The sequence below is a fragment of the Dendrobates tinctorius genome, unplaced genomic scaffold (genome assembly GCF_039654945.1).
Source record: "Dendrobates tinctorius isolate UK_male_01 unplaced genomic scaffold, ASM3965494v1 ptg000192l, whole genome shotgun sequence".
Classification (NCBI taxonomy): Eukaryota; Metazoa; Chordata; class Amphibia; order Anura; family Dendrobatidae; genus Dendrobates; species Dendrobates tinctorius.
The window spans coordinates 9,828,135-9,850,082 of NW_027361859.1; the positions used below are offsets into that span (position 1 = coordinate 9,828,135).

General features: G+C 46.9%; 1 protein-coding gene across 1 annotated transcript in view; it reads left to right on the forward strand.

Moving 5' to 3' along the window:
- The window catches only part of LOC141055877 (uncharacterized), a 160,584-nt gene that overhangs the window by 55,158 nt on the left and 83,478 nt on the right, over positions 1 to 21,948 (forward strand). Inside the window, 5 exon segments of the mRNA XM_073552592.1 lie at positions 19,455 to 19,650; positions 19,780 to 19,959; positions 20,414 to 20,537; positions 20,621 to 20,718; positions 20,917 to 20,998. Of these exon segments, the coding sequence (XP_073408693.1) occupies positions 19,573 to 19,650; positions 19,780 to 19,959; positions 20,414 to 20,537; positions 20,621 to 20,718; positions 20,917 to 20,998 (562 nt within the window). The 5' untranslated portion in view covers positions 19,455 to 19,572.

Here is a 21,948-nt window from a genome sequence, read left to right on the forward strand (position 1 = left end):
TGCAGTAAGTATGATCCCCCACACAGTATAATGTTCCCACAGTACCGTCATCCCCCCACACACAGTATAATGCTCCCACAGTACCGCCATCCCCCCCCACACAGTATAATGCTCCCACAGTACCGCCATCCCCCTCACACAGTATAATGTTCCCACAGTACCGCCATCCCTCCACACACAGTATAATGCTCCCACAGTACCGCCATCCCCCTCACACACAGTATAATGCTCCCACAGTACCGCCATCCCCCCACACACAGTATAATGCTCCCACAGTACCGCCATCCCCCCACACACAGTATAATGCTCCCACAGTACCGCCATCCCCCTCACACACAGTATAATGTTCCCACAGTACCGCCATCCCTCCACACACAGTATAATGCTCCCACAGTACCGCCATCCCCCCACACACAGTATAATGCTCCCACAGTACCGCCATCCCCCTCACACACAGTATAATGTTCCCACAGTACCGCCATCCCTCCACACACAGTATAATGTTCCCACAGTACTGCCATCCCCCCACACACAGTATAATGTTCCCACAGTACCGCCATCCCTCCACACACAGTATAATGTTCCCACAGTACTGCCATCCCCCCACACACAGTATAAAGTTCCCACAGTACCGCCATCCCCCCACACACAGTATAATGTTCCCACAGTACCGTCATCCCCCCACACAGTATAATGTTCCCACAGCACCATCACCCCCCACACACGGTATAATGTTCCCACAGTACCGTCATCCCCCCCACACACAGTATAATGTTCCCACAGTACCGCCATCCCCCCACACAGTATAATGTTCCCACAGTACCATCACTGTTGACCACCCTCTCCTACTCTCTAGGCTCCAGTCACTAGACATTAAGGACACTACTCTCTCCTGGTTCTCTTCCTATCTTTCTGACCGCTCCTTCAGTGTTTTGTTCTCTGGCTCCACGTCATCTCCTCTTCCTCTCGCTGTCGGGGTACCTCAGGGCTCAGTCCTTGGCCCCTTTTCTTCTCTCTCTACACGGCCCCAATTGGACAGACCATCAGCAGATTTGGCATTCGGTACCATCTTTATGCTGATGATACACAACTATATACGTCATTCCCCGACCTTACCCCCGCTGTACTACAGAACGCCAGTGACTGTCCGCAGTCTCCAATATCATGTCCGCTCTCTACCTGAAACTCAACCTCTCCAAAACTGAACTTCTTCTGCTCCTGCCGTCTACTAACCTCCTTAAATCTGACATTTCCCTCTCTGTGGGTGGCACCATAATAACACCCCGGCAGCAGACACCAACCTCTCCTTCACATCCCATATACAATGTCTTGTCCCCTCTTGCCGCCTACACCTAAAGAACATCTCCATAATTCGCCTTTTTCTCACCATGGAAACAACAAAAACCCTCACTGTCGCATTGATCCACTCCCGCCTGGACTACTGCAATGCTCTATTAATTGGCCTCCCCGCTACTCGACTTTCCCCTCTCCAGTCCATACTTAATGCAGCAGCCAGGGTCATCTATCTGGCTAATTGGTACTCAGACGCGTCCGCTCTTCGTCAGTCATTACATTGGCAGCCCATTCATTATATGATCCAATTCAAAGTACTTGTTCTCACCCACAAAGCTCTCCACAGTGCAGCACCCTATTACATTTCCTCCGTCATTTCTGTCTATCGGCCTAACCAACCGCTGCGCTCTGCAAAAGACTTTCGACTAACCTCTGCCCTAATCCGCACCTCCCACTCCCGACTCCAAGACTTCTCCCGTGCTGCGCCAATCCTCTGGAATGCTCTACCCCAAGAAATTAGGACTATCCACAATTTGCACAGTTTTAGGCGCTCTCTCAAAACACATCTATTCAGAGCAGCCTATCACGTTCACTAATCAGTCATTTTATGCGCAAGTGTGAGTATGTAGCCCATTCACTATCTCTGTCCCCCACCTTCTCAAGATGGCTGGACCATCACTGTAAATACACCATTGTAAATACACACCTGTACTTTGTATCTCCCCCACCTCATTGTAGATTGTAAGCTGTCATGAGCAGGGTCGTCTTATTTTACTTTAATTACTGTATTGTCAAGGTTGCTACTTATCACTTGTGTTTTGAAACTGTTAAACTGTAAAGCGCTGCGGAATATGTTGGTGCTATATAAAGATTATTATTATCCCCCCACACAGTATAATGTTCCCACAGCACCATCACCTACACACAGTATCATGTTCCCACAGTACCGCCATCCCCCCACACACTGTATAATGTTCCCACAGTACCTTCATCCCCCACACACACAGTATAATGTTCCCACAGTACCTCCATCCCCCCACACAGTATAATGTTCCCACAGTACCGCCATCCCCCCACACAGTATAATGGTCTCACAGTACCGCCATCCCCCACACAGTATAATGTTCTCACAGTACCGCCATCTACCCACACAGTATAATGTTCCCACAGTACCGTCATTCCCCCACACACAGTATAATGTTCCCACAGTACCGTCATTCCCCCACAGTATAATGTTACCACAGTACTGCCATCCCCCCACACACACAGTATAATAGGATTAGATACACGGCTCAGCAGACTGTATCACACAGGATAGGATTAGATACACAGCTCAGTAGTCGGTATCACAGGATAGGATTAGATACACAGCTCAGCAGTCAGTATCACACAGGAGAGGATAATGCTGGAGTCACACATAGCGACTTACCAGCGATCCCGACAACGATATCAACGTGTCAGGATCGCTGGTAAGTCGCTATATGATCGCTGGTGAGCTGTCACACACAGCTTCACCAGCGATCAGCATTCTGACGCCGAGGTGAGGAGCGAGCCCGGGAGCAGCGGACAAGTGTGCCTGCTGTTCCAGTCCTTCCAGTCCTCCACCAGCAGAGGGCGCGCCTGCCTCCCCGACCTCTCCTGGCAGCGTCCTGCTGCCTCCTGGTCCCCAGCATGCGGTGGCAAACTTAAGGTACACACTCCGCGGGCTCCTGGTCCCCAGCGTGGGGCGGCACCTGTAACTTGCTGGTAACTAACGTACACATCGTGTATCCATGGAACGCGTGTCCCTTGGATACCCGATGTGTATGTTAGTTACCAGCTGATCGCTGGTCTCCCGCCTGTCACACGCAGCGCTGCGTGCTGGCCAGCAGGAGATCAGCGACGAAAAAAATGTCCAGAGGTTTTTACAAGCTATCAGCGATACCGGCAGGGGGGGCGGTCGCTCATCGCTGTCACACACAGCGATCTTGCTGGTGAGATCGCTGTTGTGTCACAAAACTTGTGACTCAGCAGCTATCTCGCTAGCGAGATCGCTATGTGTGACGGGGCCCTTAGACACATGGCTCATAGGGTTCGATACACAGCTCAGAAACAGGATGTGCCAAAGGAGAGGACATTTTCAATCCAAGGATTCCACTTATTCCATCTGATTTTGTTTTTTTGATTTTAAACGCCTCCAGTTTCCAGTTCAACTGCTATTTGCAATGTCCATTAACAATTCTCAGGGACAGTCCTTGAAAGTAGTAGGAATCGATTTGCAATCTCCATGCTTTTCTCATGGTCAACTTCACGTGGTCTGTTCAAGAGTTGGAACTGCCAAAAATCTGTTCATCTTTGCACCGAAAGGAAAAAACAAAAATGTTTGTTATCAAAAGGCTCTTGAATGAGTTGAAAATAAAATACCGTACTATCAATACTCGGATAAACGTTTAGTTAATTTGTGTTGCAAATCTGTAGTGTTGAGTATATGATGTGAAATGTTTTTATGTGCAATATAATCATTATAATATGTTATAACTAACCACAGTTGGTTACTATGCCCAGGCAACGCCAGGCTCTTCAGCTATATATATATTTTCATTATAGGGTGGAGACCCAGTTATAGCTATTGTTGTGGTACCTGTGATTTCTATCTGCTGCACTGTGTATAGGATAATAGAGTATAATAAAGTAGTTATGGACGTGATGTGACTAATATTGTGCAGTGACTCTGTTTTCCCTATAGTGACGGATATTTCTTGTTGCTAAAACAGTGATTTTTTTTCACGTTAAACCCTTATAAACACCTCTGATCAGTGCGATCATACAACATACAAACCTCTGATGGCTCCGGTGATGCACTGTACTACTGTAGTGCCGTGTATCATCACTGCCTGTCAGTGTAATACTAACGACCCCATACACATGAGATAAGTGATAGCTGAACAGTCATTTGGCAGACGGCTATCTCTCCCGACTCCCCCCCCATACACACAAATATTCCAGCTTTCCCGTGGTCTGTATGAGAGAGTCGCCTCCAGACTCCCCTAGTGGAGGATTATCTACAGGAAGAACAAACAGATTATCCTCTGAAATTCAGGATGTCGGATCCTTCTCTGCCCTGACATCATCTGTCGGGAGGCCCCCAAATACATTATATAGTCGCCCAAACCCACCGAAATCAGTGATTTCATGTAACTTTAGTCTAATGCGTATGGGGGCGTTAAAAGGTAACTTATTGGACGCTGCCTCTAACCCGGCCTAATAAACCTTCATATATTGTAGGCCCAGACACCATTATTAGGCATGTTAGTATCATAGTAACTAGGCCGCCCCATACTATCGAGTACTTGGGGGCGGAGGGCATTCAGCCGGACTCTGTCACACCTTCTTCTTAGATGCCATGTTTGCTTTTCAGGGAAGCAAGTGGTTAAACTGCCAGGGTTTTTGTTGCAGCCGCTCTTGTGCCGTCCCTGTGTGTACATCTATGTTCTGGGGCCCCAAAGAGTTACTTTTTTTAAAAGAAATGTTCAACGTCTTAAAAAAATAATACAATGTGTCTTTTTGAATGTTTTTTCTTTTTACAAGACTTGTTGGAGCCAATTTTCTTTTGAAACATTTTAATATCTGTTTTTTCTTTTGTTTTTCTTGCAATACAGAAAAGCTTAAGGTCAGAAATGAACCCCATAAAACACTGTACGTGGAGACTTTGGGGTCAGAAAGTTTCTGTCTGCGGTGTTTGTGCAAACAAATAAAGCTTTTATAAAAGCCTCAAACTTCTGTGTGTGTGAAGACATGAGCAGGGCCGGAGTTAGGGGCAGACCAGAGAGCCACCTAGGGCCATCATGTGACGCTCCCTCTCCCATCACTCTGCCTCTCACTCTGCATGTGTCAGCAGTGCAGCTGATGAGATGCTCTGCAGAAGCCAGAGCAGAGGGGGAACAAGGAGGAGAGAGAGGTAAGTATTGTGCGTGTGAGTGTGTATCCATTACAGTATAGTGTGTGTCTGCTGCATTATACTGTGTGTGTGTGTGTGTGTGGGGGGGGGCTGCATTATACTGTGTGTAGGGGCTGCATTATACTGTGTGTGTGTAGGGGCTGCATTATACTGTTTGTGGGGGGCTGCATTATACTGTGTGTGGGGGGGCTGCATTATACTGTGTATGTTTGTGGGGGGGCTGAATTGTACTGTGAGGGGGCTACTTTATACTCTGGGAGGGCTGCATTATACTGTGTTTGAGATATGGGAAAATGGTATCATTTTGATTTCTGTTGGAATTCCCCATCAAGATAAGAGACAGCTGCTCATTTTGAGCTTAGTTTTTCTACTGGCAGGAGGATCTGTTAGACTGGGTTCACATGTAGCTTAACTCTCGCGGAAATTACCGCGAGAATTCCGTAATTCCATTCCGCGGGAAAATCGCATTTTAAATTCCCGCGATTTTCCCCCGGAAAAACTAGCATTTTGCAAGCCTAATTAGCTTGCAGAATTGTATCTGTAGCATCGCTTGGAGAACTGATTGACAGGTTGGTCGCACTCGTCAAACATAGTGTTTGACGAGTGTGACCAACTTTTTACTATTGAGGCCGCCTATGCGGCATCAGTAGTAAAAAGATCTAATGTTAAAAATAATTTTAAAAAATCGCGTTATTTTCACCTTCCACTACGTGTGAACTTAGCCTTAGCTGGTGCAGCCAGGAAAACCACGTAACTAAGATTTGGACGTGATCCATGACCGCCTCCCTGTGGTCACATGCTACATAACACAGTAATTAAAATAGTGTCCACCAACATATCAATCTATAAGAGGGGCCTCAGCCTGAAGCAATTACCTCATAATAACGCCATAAAGCTGCAGAGTGACCGCATCAGCTGGAGTTGGCTCGGCAGGGTCTCCTAGCTCCCACCACAGCACCCCTGGAACCCAAGACGGCCAAAGTGTGAGCCGAGGACTTCCCCCTTACTGGAGATGGACAGAGATCTGGACTCCTTTCTGTGAGCCTTTGAGCACACCTGCTGACAGCATCATCTGGCCTCAGATCTGTGGGCCAAGTACCTGACTCCCCCGTTTGAGGGGTAAGTCTCTGGAAATTTTAGCATACCTGCTGAGGTGGAACAGGACTACGAGAGCATCAAACAGGCCCTGATCCAGCAGTTCAACCTTACCCTGGAGTCTTACAGCGGGAAGTTCCGAAGCCTGCAAAAAGACCCCAAGGACACTTGGGCCGACCACATATGGGCCCTTATGAGAGCTGTAGAGTACTGTACCAAGGGTCTGGAGCTCACGACTCTCCAGGAGATCCAGGAAGCATTTGTCACGGAGCAATTCTTGTGAAACTGCCGAGAGGACCTCCAGCAATACCTCCATGACCGGAAACCCAAGGGGGCCACTGCTACAGCTGCCCTGGCCGATGACTATGTCAATAACCGGGTCCCTGAAGCCAAGCAGGCCACCCACAGTACCTGGAGAGGGGGTAAGACTCACCCTGCACCTGTTTTTTCAGCCCCTAGAATGCAAGGGGTGCCCCCATCTGTTTAACCTCTCCAGGCCAAGGGCTGAACCAAGGAGGTGTCACCTCTGCAGCCAACTCGGACACTTCAGGGCCATGTGTCCCCAAGGCCCCGTCCTCATCCCCAAAACCGTCCCTTGTCATGGGTGGGGCTTGTGGGAGGGCCTGTGACAATTACCAGCCTGTCACCGTTAGCCATACTGCTGCTATAGGACTGCGGGACACCAGCACCAAGATGACCCTTGTGTGGCCTGAGATGGTGTCCCCCCAGGACTTGATACCTGGAAAAAAACTCGCCATCTCTGGGATTGGAGGCGTTGAACCGGCGCAGCCTGTTGCCAGGGTTCTTCTGGACTGGGGCACCAGGAGAGGAATGAGGGAGGTGGGAGTGTTGGTGAATATTCCCGCAAATGTTTTACTTGAAACAGATTTGGGGCGGCTAGTGTCACAGGATGTGGCTACTGAGACCCCAAGTCTTGGTCCCCCACTGTGTCTTGATTTTTCTACTGCTAGTAATGTTGTAAATGTGTTACCTGTTCCTTCTGCGTCAAGGGGGGAGGTGGCAGTTGAGAGTCACTTCTGTGCTGACAGGACACATGCAGTGCGCGCAGGTGAGACGGAGCCAGAAGACACAGGAAGGTGTGAGAATGCCCCTAGGTGTGATGACAGTGTGCTCTTGAGGGAGAGATAGGGGGCAGGTAGCTGCAAGGCCAGAACCAGAGTTGGTGGGAGAGGCTGCCGCAGGGATTATAGGACCTCTAGATGAGTCCAAACTGCTGGGTTCTGCGCAGCTGCAGGAAGGGGAACATGCCAATGGAGTTGAGGCTGTCACAGAAGAGATGGAACTTCCAGGTAAGGTCCCGGAGCAGAAGGTTCCCACGCCCGGGATGCCAGGAGACCAGGTCGGTCCACCTGATTCGGCGACTTGTGTGGAAGCCGAGGGGAGGCAGGCACTACCCAGGGTTACAGCGGTCGTGGCCGCTGTCACCAGAAGTGGGAGTGCTGGAGCCCAAGGAGCTTCACTGAGGTCGACAGCCTACGCCCTTCCGACCAAGTGGCGGCTGAGCCAGAGGGAGGCCTGGAGACGGGTCCCGGGGAACTGAAAGAAGACATGGCAGTTTCATTAATTTTGGACACGTCTAGTCAGGGGTTTCAGGCAGTGTTTGAGGCCGACAACAGCCTGAAGGCCCTTAAGGAGCAGGCGACAAAGCCTTTCACGGACTCGGACCTCAAGCGGGTGGGACGGCTGTATTGGGTGTCGGTTCAGCAAGAGTCACCAGAGGCGTGGTCTAGGGATCGGCAGTTAGTGGTACCCTATCCGTTCTGAGCGGAGTTGTGGATTGCACATGAGGTTCCGATGGCCAGACACTTAGGGATCGCCAAGGCCAGGCTCGCCCAGCATTTCTAGTGGCCTATAGTGGGGACCGATGTAGCTGCCTGCTGCCGTTCGTGTGACACCTGTCAGAGAGTGAGGAGGCCGGGGCAGTGCCCCAAGGCCCTACTAGTGACATTGCCCATCATTGATGAGCCTTTCCAGAGGGTGGCTCTGGATCTCATCGGCCCACTGTCCGTTCCTAGCCGCAGCGGGAAACGCTACATACGATAGTGGATTATGCCACCCGGTACCCGGAAGCCTTGTTGTCCACTCGGGCTGACAAGGTGGCCACCACTTTACTGGAGATTTTCTCTAGAGTGGGATTTCCCCAGGAAATGCTCACCGACTGAGGGACCCAGTTCATGTCGCAGCTGATGGAATCCCTTTGCAAGCAAACACAGATGCAACATCTGGTGGCCAGCCCATACCATCCGTAGACTAATGGTCTGTGCGAGCGGTTCAGTGGCCCCTTCAAACAGATGCTTAAGATGTTGGTTGACTCCCACAGGAGCGACTGGGAGCGGTACCTCCCACACCTACTATTTGCCTCAGGGCTGAGGAGTCGTGGAGTCGGAATCGGTGCTCATTTTGGTGGAGTCGGAGTCGGTATAAAATGGACCGACTCCGACTCCTAAAATATATAACAAATTGGGTACAGTAGTTCAATGCAAAATGTGCTGAATATTTTTTCATAGGAATTTGGGAAAGTTATGAAATGTCCTATAAATGGCTGTTCTATTCCTGATCTAAGGCTACATTCACAAAAGAACAGGTTCTTGCTATTGTAATGGACAATGCTTCAAACATGATAAGCACAATTAAACTGATGAATGAGAGTAATGAACAACAGCTAGAAGAAAATGTAGGATTCAGTATGTTTGAGATGGAAGGCCACCGTGCTGTTCATGTAGCTGAGGAACAAACAGATATTACAACAGAAGAACAGCAAAATTATACTTTAGAAATAGATGATCTTGTTGAAGCTGCTTCAAAACACTTTCATATTCATCACATGCGCTGTGTTGTGCACACGCTGCAGCTGGCAATAAGAGATAGTCTGCAAGAGGGACATGCTGGAAATCTGATTGGAAAATTGAGGGAATTGGTTATTGCCGCCAGAACCCCTAAAATTGATTCCATCTTAAAGAGATGTGCTGGGAAAGGGGCAATTGTCGATCAAGCCACTCGGTGGAGCAGCACTTATTTATTGATTGAGCGATTGCTTGAACTAAAACCGTTTCTTATAGATATGGCGAACCTTCAGGTAACCCTAAATGAAGGTCAATGGACACAGGTGGCTGAATTGAAGGAATTGCTTAATCACCCATTTACAGTGACTAAAAAATTACAAGCTGAGGATTTAACTCCTGGCATTTTCATAAGGGAGTGGAAGAACTTGCTATTTTGCCTGTCCCAAAGAGGAGGTTTAATCGCAGATGGCATTTCTGCTTCAATGAAACAGAGAGAGACACAGCTATTGGAAAATAAAATTTTTCTGGCAGCTGTTTATGTGGACCCAAGTCATTGTATACTGCATGATGATCAACGGCTTACTAAAGGAAAAGAAGGTCTAACTGAGGTAGCAGTTAGGATGAGTGGCCTACAGGAGGACTGCCAGGTACAAGAGGACTTGGGTCCTGACAGTGCTACTGCTGCCATATCTTCATCCTCATCAGATGAGGCGTTTGACTTTGACAAGTATTTGGATGACATGGAGCAGGCAAAGCGTTGCCGAAAGGAAAAAGATTTCACTCGGTCTCCTATAGCAAGCAGATTGACCATATTTTAGCAAAATGTTTCACTTGCTCTCATAGAAATAGAAAAATTCAACCGTTCATCAAAACTGACTGTGCATGACGCAATTCCTTTATACCCAGAAATTGTTAGAGATGTTGCCCATGTGGTTACGGCTTTGCCTCCAACCCAAGTTAGTGTAGAGAGGTTGTTATCTAGCCTTAAAATTATTAGGTCAGATTTGAGGTCATCTATGAAGGAGGATCTGATGGAGGCAATTCTATTTATTAGAACAAATTCATAGACTACACAAATGTTATTTAGTATGTTTTTGTTGAAAACTGTTTTTTGCCACTTAGATTATTACATAGTGTTATATATATAATCAATATGACCTAGTGTATTACATATTTACAATTTATTACAGTTTTTTGTGTTCTAAAGTTCTATTCCAATAAATATATATGTTCTATCTAAATATCTTGATTATTGTATCATAAAAATGATTAAATGTCTGATGTTCACATTGTACTACAATAAATTTTTCACTTAAATATAAGCAATGTATGTGGGAGTCAGAGTCGCAGGTTTGGCTTACCTACTCCACAGCCCTGATTTGTTTACCGGGAGGCTCCATAACCCTCAACGGGGATCGCTCCCTTCGAGTTCCTGTATGGGCGGCGTGTACACCCTTGCTCTGGTGAAAGAGGCTTGGAAAGGAGACTTGGCCAACCCTGAGGTGTTGTTGAGTACGTTGTGCGCTTACGGGACAAAATTGCGGCCTTGTCATGGCTGGTGCAGGACAACATGGCCAAGGCTCAGGCTGACCAGAAGCGCTGGTACGACCAGATGGCTTGTGAAAGGACCTACTAGGTGGGTCAGAAAGTGTGGGTTTCAGGCAGCATGGAAGGGTCCATACCTCATGCACCAGCGGCTCAATGATGTCACGTACCTGGTCACCCTAGACCATGCCTGTGGAAGGATGAAGGCCTGCCATGTGAACATGATGAAGACCCATCATGAGCGGGAGGCTTGCGCCCTCCCTGTGTGCAACCTTCCTGAGGAATGAGAGGCCAAAACCCTCCTGGATCTGCTCACCCAAGCCAAGGCGGGAGGATCCATTGAGGATTTAAAGGATGGCCACCAGCTCTCCGAGGACCAATGGTCCCAGCTGGCGGATACTCTATGCCCCTTCCGAGAGATGTTCAGCAGCCTTCCCAGAAGGACCAAGTTGGCTGTCAATCATGTGGACACTGGGGATCACCCCCTGATCCGGCGATCAGCATATAGTGTCTCTTGAGGTGCAGCAGCAGATGCTCCAGGAGATTGACCAGATGCTGAAGCTGGGAGTGATCCAGGCATCCAACAGCATGTGGACATCGCCCGTAGTCCTCGTCCCCACAAAGGACTGAGCAACCTGGTTCTGTGTGGACTACCGGGGGCTCAACGCTGTCACGGTCACCGATGCGTTCACTATGCCACACGTCGATTACCTGCACAATTAGTTGGCTGGGGCTAAGTACCTGACCATCATGGATCTGAGCCGGAGATATTTGCAGATCCCTCTGACCCACGAGGCCCAGGACCGCTCTGCATTTATCACCCCGTTTGCACTGTACGAGTCCACCGTGATGCCATTTGGCATGAAGAATGCCCCCGCCACTTTTCAGTGGATGGTCAACACGTTGTTTCAGGGACATGAAGGGTATGTGGCTGCGTACCTGGACAATATTGCCATCTTCAGTCCCACATGGGTGGATCACCTAGAGCATCTGACCCAGGAGCTTAGGCGGATCCACCGGGCAGGTTTGACCATCAAGCCAGAAAAGTTCCAGCTGGGCATGAGTGAGGTACTCTACCTGGGTCACCGGTGTTATGAATGAGTCACCGTAGGAGGCAAAAGCAGAAATACAAGCTAAGTCCAGAAAACCAGAGAAGTTGGCAACTATCAGATTGCAGACCCCTGAACCTATCAACACAACTAGCAGTAGCTGTGGGGGGTTCCTACGAAGCCCTAGACCCCTCGATCACAGCCGGAGAATTACATAGGCCTAAAGAAAGAAAGGGGAAATCTAAACTGCCCCAGAGCAGACCCCAAAGCAATAGGCAGCCCCCAACATATAATGACGGTGAAGCAAGATGAAAATACTAACACAGACAGAAAGATAGACTGAGCAAAGACGGGGCCCGCAACTATCTAGATAGGAAAGGACAGGAAGGCTGCTGTCTGCAATCTGCCAAAACCCTATCAAAAACATAAGCCAACAAGCTGATATGAAAAAGGCCCTGAAGCAGCTAGGCTTCAAAAACTAAATCAGCACTCAGGTATTTTCAGAAGACAGAGCTAAATGAATTCAGCACACCCCAGCAGGGAATGGCAGAAATCCAGAAAAACAAAGCAAAACAAAGTCAAAGCACAAAAGCAAAAGGGCGAGCAGCAAGCTTAGCTTTAGAGGAGCAGGAATTCAGACTGGTCTCCAAGGATCCCACAGAGAAATCACCCGCAGGGCAGAAGGGCGTCGGCAGCCTTATAGCCAGTCCGTAACTCCACTCAGCCAGTCATCATCATCAGCCTCAGGTGTTTGATAATCAGGCTCACTACCTTTCTTTACCAGAAGAGGGAGTTCCTCGAGCCTCAGTAATGAAGGGGAAAATGAACTCACAACACACCGGGTAGGTGGGGGGGTTCTGAAGCCTGAGCCCGGGAAAGTGGATGCCATTGCATCCTGGCCCACCCCCAGGATCAAGAAACAGGTGATATCCTTCCTAGGGACCGCTGGGTACTATAGGAGGTTTGTTCCAAATTATAGCACCCTGGCCAAGCCCCTGATGGACCTGAAAAGGAAAAAGCTGCCGTTCGCGGTAGACTGGTCAGTTGACTGCGAGACCGCTTTTCAGGCGCTCAAGACGGCTCTCCCCAGTACTACAAACTGCTGACTTTGCTCTGCCGTTTGATAAGTAGAGACCGACGCCAGTGGCTTTGGCCTCGGTGCCGTGCTCAGCCAGATCAACGCTGCGGGACTAGGAGACCCCCGTCCTGTACCTGAGCAGGAAGCTATTGTCGAGAGAGGTGGCCTACTCTACGATGGAAAAGGAGTGCCTGGCAATTGTGTGGGCCCTGCTGCGTCTGCAGCCATAACTGTATGGGCATCCCTTCATCGTGGAGACGGCCCAAACCCCCCCCTCAGCTGGTTGCACACGGTCTCCAGGACGAATGAGAGGTTGCTACGTTGGAGCCTCACGCTCCAGCCATACCAATTCACCATTTGCCACTAAAGGGGGTGCAACCATGGCAACGCTGACAGGCTACCTCGGCAAGGAGAGATTGCAGGAGTGCACTCGGAGAACACAGGAATATGATGCCCCCTAGCGCCCTCTTAAGGGGGGAGGTGTGAGATATGGGAAAATGGTATCATTTTGATTTCTGTTGGAATTCCCCATCAAGATAAAGTTTGGCCCGAAAATACTTGCTTCAGACCACTCAGCCCCCCTCTCTTGGCATGCATTCCCCAAGGCCATAAAAAGCAATGCAGTGTTTTTCTTTAATTAAAAACTCCAGGAACAAGCTCTTTGAAGCACGGTAACAACCAATTAGCACAAGGGTGTGAGTTCTAGTGCAGGCACAACCAAACCTGATTCCTTTTGTCTAATTCATGCACTACAGGTCACAGCAAGGCTCTGAGGTATTGAATCTGGAAAATGACCTATAATAACAGAATGCAATATCTCTGAGACTAGTCGAGCACATAATCGGAACCGGCATTCCTTCTCCCGCACTCCATGCCCAGAAGCCACCTGTAGTACTCTGCGTTATGGAGTTATAAAGCTTAGCTACCAGAGATTACATACTTTAGGCATATTTGGTCTCCTTGCACAGATAAAATCCAGCAAAACCCAGTAGTGGCACCGCCGACCCATTTGGAGCTACAGGCATAAAGTTATGGGTCATACATGGTTCTGCCTGGAAAATCATACTCTCGGAGATGGGAGGAGAGAGGCTGCACAAACCCAAGGGTGGGCTCAGAGTGTGGGAGGGAACAGCCTAGGAGATAAGAGACACCTGCTCATTTTGAGCTTAGTTTTTCTATTGGCAGTAGGATCCGTTAGCTGACGCAGCCAGCAAAACCACGTAACTAAGATTACTTGTATATTGTTCTGTATATATACCTGTATTTTTCTAGTGCGCCTTTTCGGCGATTAAATATAAAATTAATCTTGAGCTGCTGTTTTATCTCGATACATGAATCCGCACGCTCCATTTTTTATTATATGCTACCCGGGTTGTCTTCTGACCTGATATGAGCCTGCTGTCGGACTGGGCTTATGACGAACGAGGAACTGGTGGCAGCATACTGTACCGTGTTAGTGAGAGGAGCCCTGACAGTGACGGCCAGGAGGTATGTATGTGTGTGTGTGTGTGTGTGTGTGTGTGTGTGTGTATATATGTATGTGTGTGTGTGTGTGTATATATATATATATATATATATATATATATATATCTCCCCAGCCTGGAATGGTGATGTATATCCCTCCTCTCTGGGAGCTCCTCAATAACTCATACCTATAAGGGAAGCCTTTCTGGCAACTATTTGCCCTCGGTGAAGTTCCCTGACTGACCTTGGGCAAGTGGTGGCGCCAGAGAGCCGATCCCTGCTGGGTCCTTCTCTCTCCTCCCCCAAGTTGAGAGAAGTCGACATCCCCTTCCCCTGTGCGATCTGTCACAGGGATCTCATTATACTCTGAGGGGGGCTGCATTATTCTCTGAGGGCTGCATTATACTCTGAGAGGAGCTGCATTATCCTCTATAAGGGGACTACATTATACTCAGAGAGACTGCATTATACTCTGAAGGGGGCTGCATTATATTCTGTCAAGGACCATAGGGAGTGCATTTTACTATATGTACTATATGGGACTTGCATTATACCGTATTGAGGACTACCTGCATCAATCATTCTTTCTCAGCTGGAGTAAAGGTTCGTTGCACATGGTCAATAAACGCTGCAGGTTGGACGCTGCGTACTTGTGCAGCGTCCAGATGTTAAAGCATAGTGAATGGGATTTCAAGAAATCCCATGCCCACTATGCATTTGACTCTCCCACAGAGGCCGTGGGGTACTCGGTGCCGGGCCTGTTGACTTCAGTGGGAGATGTCACAGTGGCAGTGACCCGATCCGTGGCCTCAGGCGGTCAATGTAAAAGGGGTAGAGTGATGAGGATAAAGTTGTTGAGATGATTCATGACGCCACCTGTGGTTTCTGGTCAGTTTGACCAGCGCTGCAGGGTTGCTTCTCTGGGACAGATGGTGTGGTGCAGCAATGATGCTGAAGCTCCCCACAGGTGGAGCTGTAGTCACAGGGCAGTGTAGATGAGGCTGGCAAGTGGGGAGGTGGTGTAAAGTAGATGTAGCAGAGCCAGGTATAAGGCGCAAGAATAAGTGGAGGACACAAGGGCATGTAGTTTCAAGGCTTTACTCACAGTCAGGTGCACACAGATGCCCGCTTCGGTGCCGTGTCCTCCAGGTCAGGGGCTCAGCCAACTCCCAGGCAAGGTTAAAGTACACCTTTCCAGCACTCCTCCAACATGTGCCTTCTCTTAACGTCTCCACACTAGCGCCTAATCTGAAGTACTTGTAGTTGCGTATTAAACTCAAGTTCCTCCTTCTTGATGTCACTTAGAACTCTACTTGTACGGCAGACAGCTGTAGCCTGCTTCGGGGACTCCTTGCTATCATGTCCCGGCTCACCCACGTTGCTGTTGTGCCCCCCAAGTCTTAGATGGGAATAAAGTGGTGACGACTGCTATTCCTCCGGTTTCTGCTGCAGGAACATCAGTATCCATACAACCTCAGGGACCGGACCCGGCCATGCGCTTCAAAATAGAGGAAGGGATCTGCTCTGACCCTAGTCCTTAGTTCTCTTCTTCTCCTTACGTTCCGTGCTAAACTATCTTCCTTCTGAAGAATCAGGCTTTCTATGGCTCTTTTCTGTACCAGCAGCTCCAGGTCACAGGAGTCTGCTGCAGCACTTCCTTCACTCCATCTCTCTCAGGGGATCTGCTCTTACAGACTGACCTTTTCCTAATATTCTCCCGCTCTCTTGTGCAGTCTAAGCTCCACCCACCTCCCAGCACTCTTCGTGTTCCAAGCAGGGAGCCACCAAGGTTGCTCTGCTACACTACTGGTGTGCGTGTGGGATGTGAGTGTTGGAGTGTGGTCAGGTGTCTCCACCTTAAATGGATAGTGGGGTACCACACCTCAGGAGGAGGTGCAGTACCTCTGTGGCGACTGAACCCTCAGGGGAGCCACACATGCTCAGACACCCGCGGCTCACCTGCGAAGGACATGCGGCGTGTCTCTTCAGACCACAGCATGTCTTTTTTTATCTTGCAGAGATGTGAGTCTCCACAAGATAAATTTCACCCGTACAATGTATTGGAAACATTCATATAGATGGCCAGTGGTGATGGAGTCAGTGAGCCGTAATAGAAGATGAAGATGTCATCCTCATCATGAAGTAGTTATTTCTCCTGTCACGTGTAATGAATATCTCCTGCAGTATTGCTAATGCCGATTCCAGTGTTGGTAAATGAAACGAGAATTAGCGTTATGTAAGATGAGTCTGAGAAACATATTCAGCTGCTGACTCCGAGGAAGAAATGGTTTGTTGTCTGTGGCCTAAAATACAGGTGCTTCTCACAAAATTAGAATATCATCAAAAAGTTAATTTATTTCAGTTCTTAAATACAAAAAGTGAAATTCATATATTATACAGTTGTGGCCAAAAGTATTGACACCCTTGCAATTCTGTCAGATAATACTCAGTTTCTTCCTGAAAATGATTGCAAACACAAATTTTTTGGTATTATTATCTTCATTTAATTTGTCTTAAATGAAAAAACACAAAAAGAATTGTCCTAAAGCCAAATTGGCTATAATTCCACACCAAACATAAAAAAGAGGGTGGACAAAAGTATTGGCACTGTTCGAAAAATCATGTGATGCTTCTCTAATTTGTGTAATTAACAGCACCTGTAACTTACCTGTGGCACCTAACAGGTGTTGGCAATAACTAAATCACACTTGCAGCCAGTTGACATGGATTAAAGTTGACTCAACCTCTGTCCTGTGTCCTTGTGTGTACTACATTGAGCACGGAGAAAAGAAAGAAGACCAAAGAACTGTCTGAGGACTTGAGAAACCAAATTGTGAGGAAGCATGAGCAATCTCAAGGCTACAAGTCCATCTCCAAAGACCTGAATGTTCCTGTGTCTACCGTGCGCAGTGTCATCAAGAAGTTTAAAGCCCATGGCACTGTGGCTAGCCTCCCTAGATGTGGACGGAAAAGAAAAATTGACAAGAGATTTCAACGCAAGATTGTGCGGATGTTGGATAAAGAACCTCAACTAACATCCAAACAAGTTCAAGCTGCCCTGCAGTCCGAGGGTACAACAGTGTCAACCCGTACTATCCGTCGGTGTCTGAATGAAAAGGGACTGTATGGTAGGAGACCCAGGAAGACCCCACTTCTTATCCCAAGACATAAAAAAGCCAGGCTGGAGTTTGCCAAAACTTACCTGAAAAAGCCTAAAACATTTTGGAAGAATGTTCTCTGGTCAGATGAGACAAAAGTAGAGCTTTTTGGGCAAAGGCATCAACATAGAGTTTACAGGAGAAAAAAAGAGGCATTCAAAGAAAAGAACACGGTCCCTACAGTCAAACATGGCGGAGGTTCCCTGATGTTTTGGGGTTGCTTTGCTGCCTCTGGCACTGGACTGCTTGACCATATGCATGGCATTATGAAGTCTGAAGACTACCAACAAATTTTGCAGCATAATGTAGGGCCCAGTGTGAGAAAGCTGGGTCTATCTCAGAGGTCATGGGTCTTCCAGCAGGACAATGACTCAAAACACACTTCAAAAAGCACTAGAAAATGGTTTGAGAGAAAGCACTGGAGACTTCTAAGGTGGCCAGCAATGAGTCCAGACCTGAATCCCATAGAACACCTGTGGAGAGATCTAAAAATGGCAGTTTGGAGAAGGCACCCTTCAAATATCAGGGACCTGGAGCAGTTTGCCAAAGAAGAATGGTCTAAAATTCCAGCAGAGCATTGTAAGAAACTCAATGATAGTTACCGGAAGCGGTTGGTCGCCGTTATTTAGGCTAAAGGTTGTGCAACCAAATATTAGGCTGAGGGTGCCAATACTTTCGTCTGGCCCATTTTTGGAGTTTTGTGTGAAATGATCAATGTTTTGCTTTTTGCTTCATTCTCTTTTGTGTTTTTTCATTTAAGACAAATTAAATGAAGATAATAATACCAAAGAATTTGTGATTGCAATCATTTTCAGGAAGAAACCTGAGTATTATCTGACAGAATTGCAGGGGTGTCAATACTTTTGGCCACAACTGTATAGAGTCATTACAAACAGAGTGATCTATTTCAAGTGTTTATTTCTATTAATGTTGATGATTATGGCTTACAGCCAATGAAACCCTAAAAGTCATTATCTCAGTAAATTAGAATAAGAAAAAACGCCTGCAAAGGCTTCCTAAGCGTTTAAAGAGGTCCCCTTAGTCTGTTTCAGTAGGCTCCACAATAATGGTGAAGACTACTGGCTTGATAGATGTCCAGAAGGCAGTCATTGACACACTCCACAAGGGAAGTAAATTTTGCATTTCATTTGGAAATCAAGGTCCCAAAGTCTGGAGGAAGAGTGGAGAGGAACACAATCCAAGCTGTTTGAGGTCTAGTGTGAAGTTTCCACAATCAGTGATGGTTTGGTGAGCCATGTTATCTGCTGATGTAGGTCCACTGTGTTTTATCAAGACCAAAGTCAGCACAGTCATCTACCAGGAAATTTTAGAGAACTTCATGCTTCCCTCTGCTGACAAGCTTTTTGGAGATGGAAATTTAATTCTCCAGCAGGACTTGTCCACACTGTCAAAAGTACCAATACCTGGCTTAAAAACAACAGTATCACTGTGCTTGATTGGCGAGCAAATTCGACTAACCTTAACCTCATAGGGAATCTATGGGGTATTGTCAAGAGGAAGATGACATACCAGACCCAACAAAGCAGACGAGCTGAACTCTGCTATCAAAGCAACCTGGGCTTCCATAACACCTCAGCAGTGCCACAGACTGATCGCCTCCATGCCATGCTGCATTGATGCAGTAATTGATGCCAAAGGAGCCCCGACCAAGTATTGAGTGCATTTACTGAATATACATTTCAGTAGGCCAACATTTTGGATTTTAAAATCATTTTTCAGGCTGGTGTTATAAAGTATTCTAATTTACTGAGAAAATGACTTTTGGGTTTTCATTGGCTGTAAGCCATAATCATCAACATTAACAGAAATAAACACTTGAAATAGATCACTGTGTGTAATGACTCTATAGAATATATGAGTTTCACTTTTTGTATTGAAGATCTGAAATTAACTTTTTGATGATATTCTAATTTTGTGAGAAGCACCTGTATACGGATTTTATTAGATGTAAACAAGAAAACGAAATACTGTAAAATAGTAAATGTCATATATTTCCCTTATTATCTCCAGTAATTGTATTATTACACGGGATTGTTATGATGTTACATCGGCTCATCTTATTCAGCTCCCCACAAGATTGAATCCTCTCAGTGAAAAGAACTTTTCTGTCCTGATTTACAAATCAAATATGGATATGGACAGAGACAAGATGGCGGAGAGGATATTACACCTCACCCTAGAGATCCTCTTCCGGCTTACTGGAGAGGTGAGAGATTCTGATGACGTCACATTCCATCATTCTTATCTATGGGAATAACAGATGGACAGAACTGGAGAGGTGAGGACTCTGGGAATGTCTGTGGTGAGATTTATTAATGTGTCTCTCCATAACCAGGATTACACAGTAGTGAAGAAGACCTCTAGTGATCGCTGTCAGGACCCTGTGTCTGAGGGATGGGGAAGACCCCTGAGCCCAATTACAGGACCTGCACCCCACAACCTGATACATGAGGACATCAATGACCAGAAGATCCTAGAACTCACCTACAAGATGATTGCGCTGCTGACTGGAGAGGTGACACTACTGGGAATTCTGGGATATTATACAGAAAAATATTAAAATTAAAATTTGAGAGTCCTCAGTGTTTTGATACCTTTTTAATGGCTAAAGATGGTATCAAGTTGCAAGCTTTTGAGACTACTCAGGACTCTTCATCTGGCATAGAATAACACAAAATCTGAAGAGTCACATATTTATGCACAAGAGGACACATGAATATTGCAAAGGATAAGGCCATTCTATGCCAGATGAAGAGTCCTGAGTAGTCTTGAAAGCTTGCAATGTGTTACCATCTTTTCAATTAGCCATTAAAAGGTATCAACCACTGAGGACTCTAATTTTTTTTCATATTTTTCTATTTTTCTATCTACTGGCTAACACAGTACAAAGATATTTTTTTTTTTCTGGGACATTTTACAGTAACACTATGAAGGGATCGGGGGGATGACGGTATCATTGTATGTCTCAGGTTCCTATAAGATGTCAAGATGTCGCCATCTATTTCTCCATGGAGGAGTGGGAGTATTTAGATGAATACAAAGATGTGTACAAGGGCGTCATGATGGAGGTTCCCCAGCCCCTCACATCACCAGGTAATAGACAGGACTAAATACACACGGTCTATAATTATCTGTATGTAAATAATGAATTCAGTCCCTGTATATTTTTCCTCCAGTTCCATCCAATAAGAAGACAACACCAGAGAGATGTCCCCGTCCTCTTCTTCCACAGGACTGTAAACAAGAAGATCCCAATGTTCCTCAGTATCATCAGGTAGATGGAGAGAAGGTGTCATGAGATCTCTCCTATGATGTGTAGACGACTGTGAAGGTCTTGTGCTCAGTCTTGTTTTATCCACCAGTATTATATGTTTTATACTTGTGTAATGAGAACGGTGGAGATGGCAGGATTAGAGCTGATCATAGATGTGACTTCTCCATCTTTCTGTGACTTTTACAAACTTTGTTTTAGGGTGAAGATCTGACCCATATTAATACTACAGAGACATATGTGAGGGGTGATGAGAGGTGTAACAATGTGATTTCTACAGATGGTGAGTAGTAACCACTAAATGCAGAGAATTCACAGATTCTTGTCAGTCACCAGCTGTGGCTGCTTTATTGGTGGTGTATCCCGTCTGTATCACAATCGTGTGATCACCATTTTCCCTCTAGACCACAACATTCTCCTCCACATAAAACTGTTTAAATGACATTCTCCATTAAAAGCCCTTTTCTATAGAACTTAAAGCCTGGATGATCCACCTACGCCCTGGGATTAGAAGTAACTGACCCTTACCTGACCAAGTCTGTAAACGACAAAGCCAAATGACAGAGTATGTAGACTGTGCTGAAAAGATAGAGTTCACTTAAAAGGATATTATGATGGACCTGTAAGAGAAAGTGGAGGCTAATGACGCTGTTGGCTTCCTAGAACCCTGATATCTTATTGGATGAATCTACCTTCTCTCCCTTCTGTGCTGCTGAATGTGCTCATATGGTCCCTACAAGACCAGGTCCAGTCTTTTTGGCCAAACTTCACTTTTATGATCGACAACATTAAATGTGCAGTGAGGCCAAGTGTGAATTTCTGTATAATAACAATAGTTTTGTCATGATCCAGGATGGGGTTTCGCTTTGGCCCGTCCTGATCAGACTGGGGGTTAATTGTTCCGCCTCTCTCTGGCAGAGGGCGGCTATTTAATGCTCACTGGACCTAGGTCCGGTGTCAGTTATACTCCTGCCCTCGGATGAGTTAGTTGACCTTGTGCGTACGTGTGCATTTTGCCTGATATCTTGCTTGCTTGTTTGGTTTTGATCTGGTTCTGTCCCTGTTACGAGTTCTGCCTGCCCCTCTTGTACTGCGCTACCTCTCGTGTATGACTCTCTGCTTGTGACCCGACTTCTCTCTGCTCGTCCCCTTGGTACCACGTCGCCCTCTTGTGTATGACCTTTGGCTTTGTCTGACTACCCGTCTGTTTGTCCCTCCTGTGCCTCGTTTGCC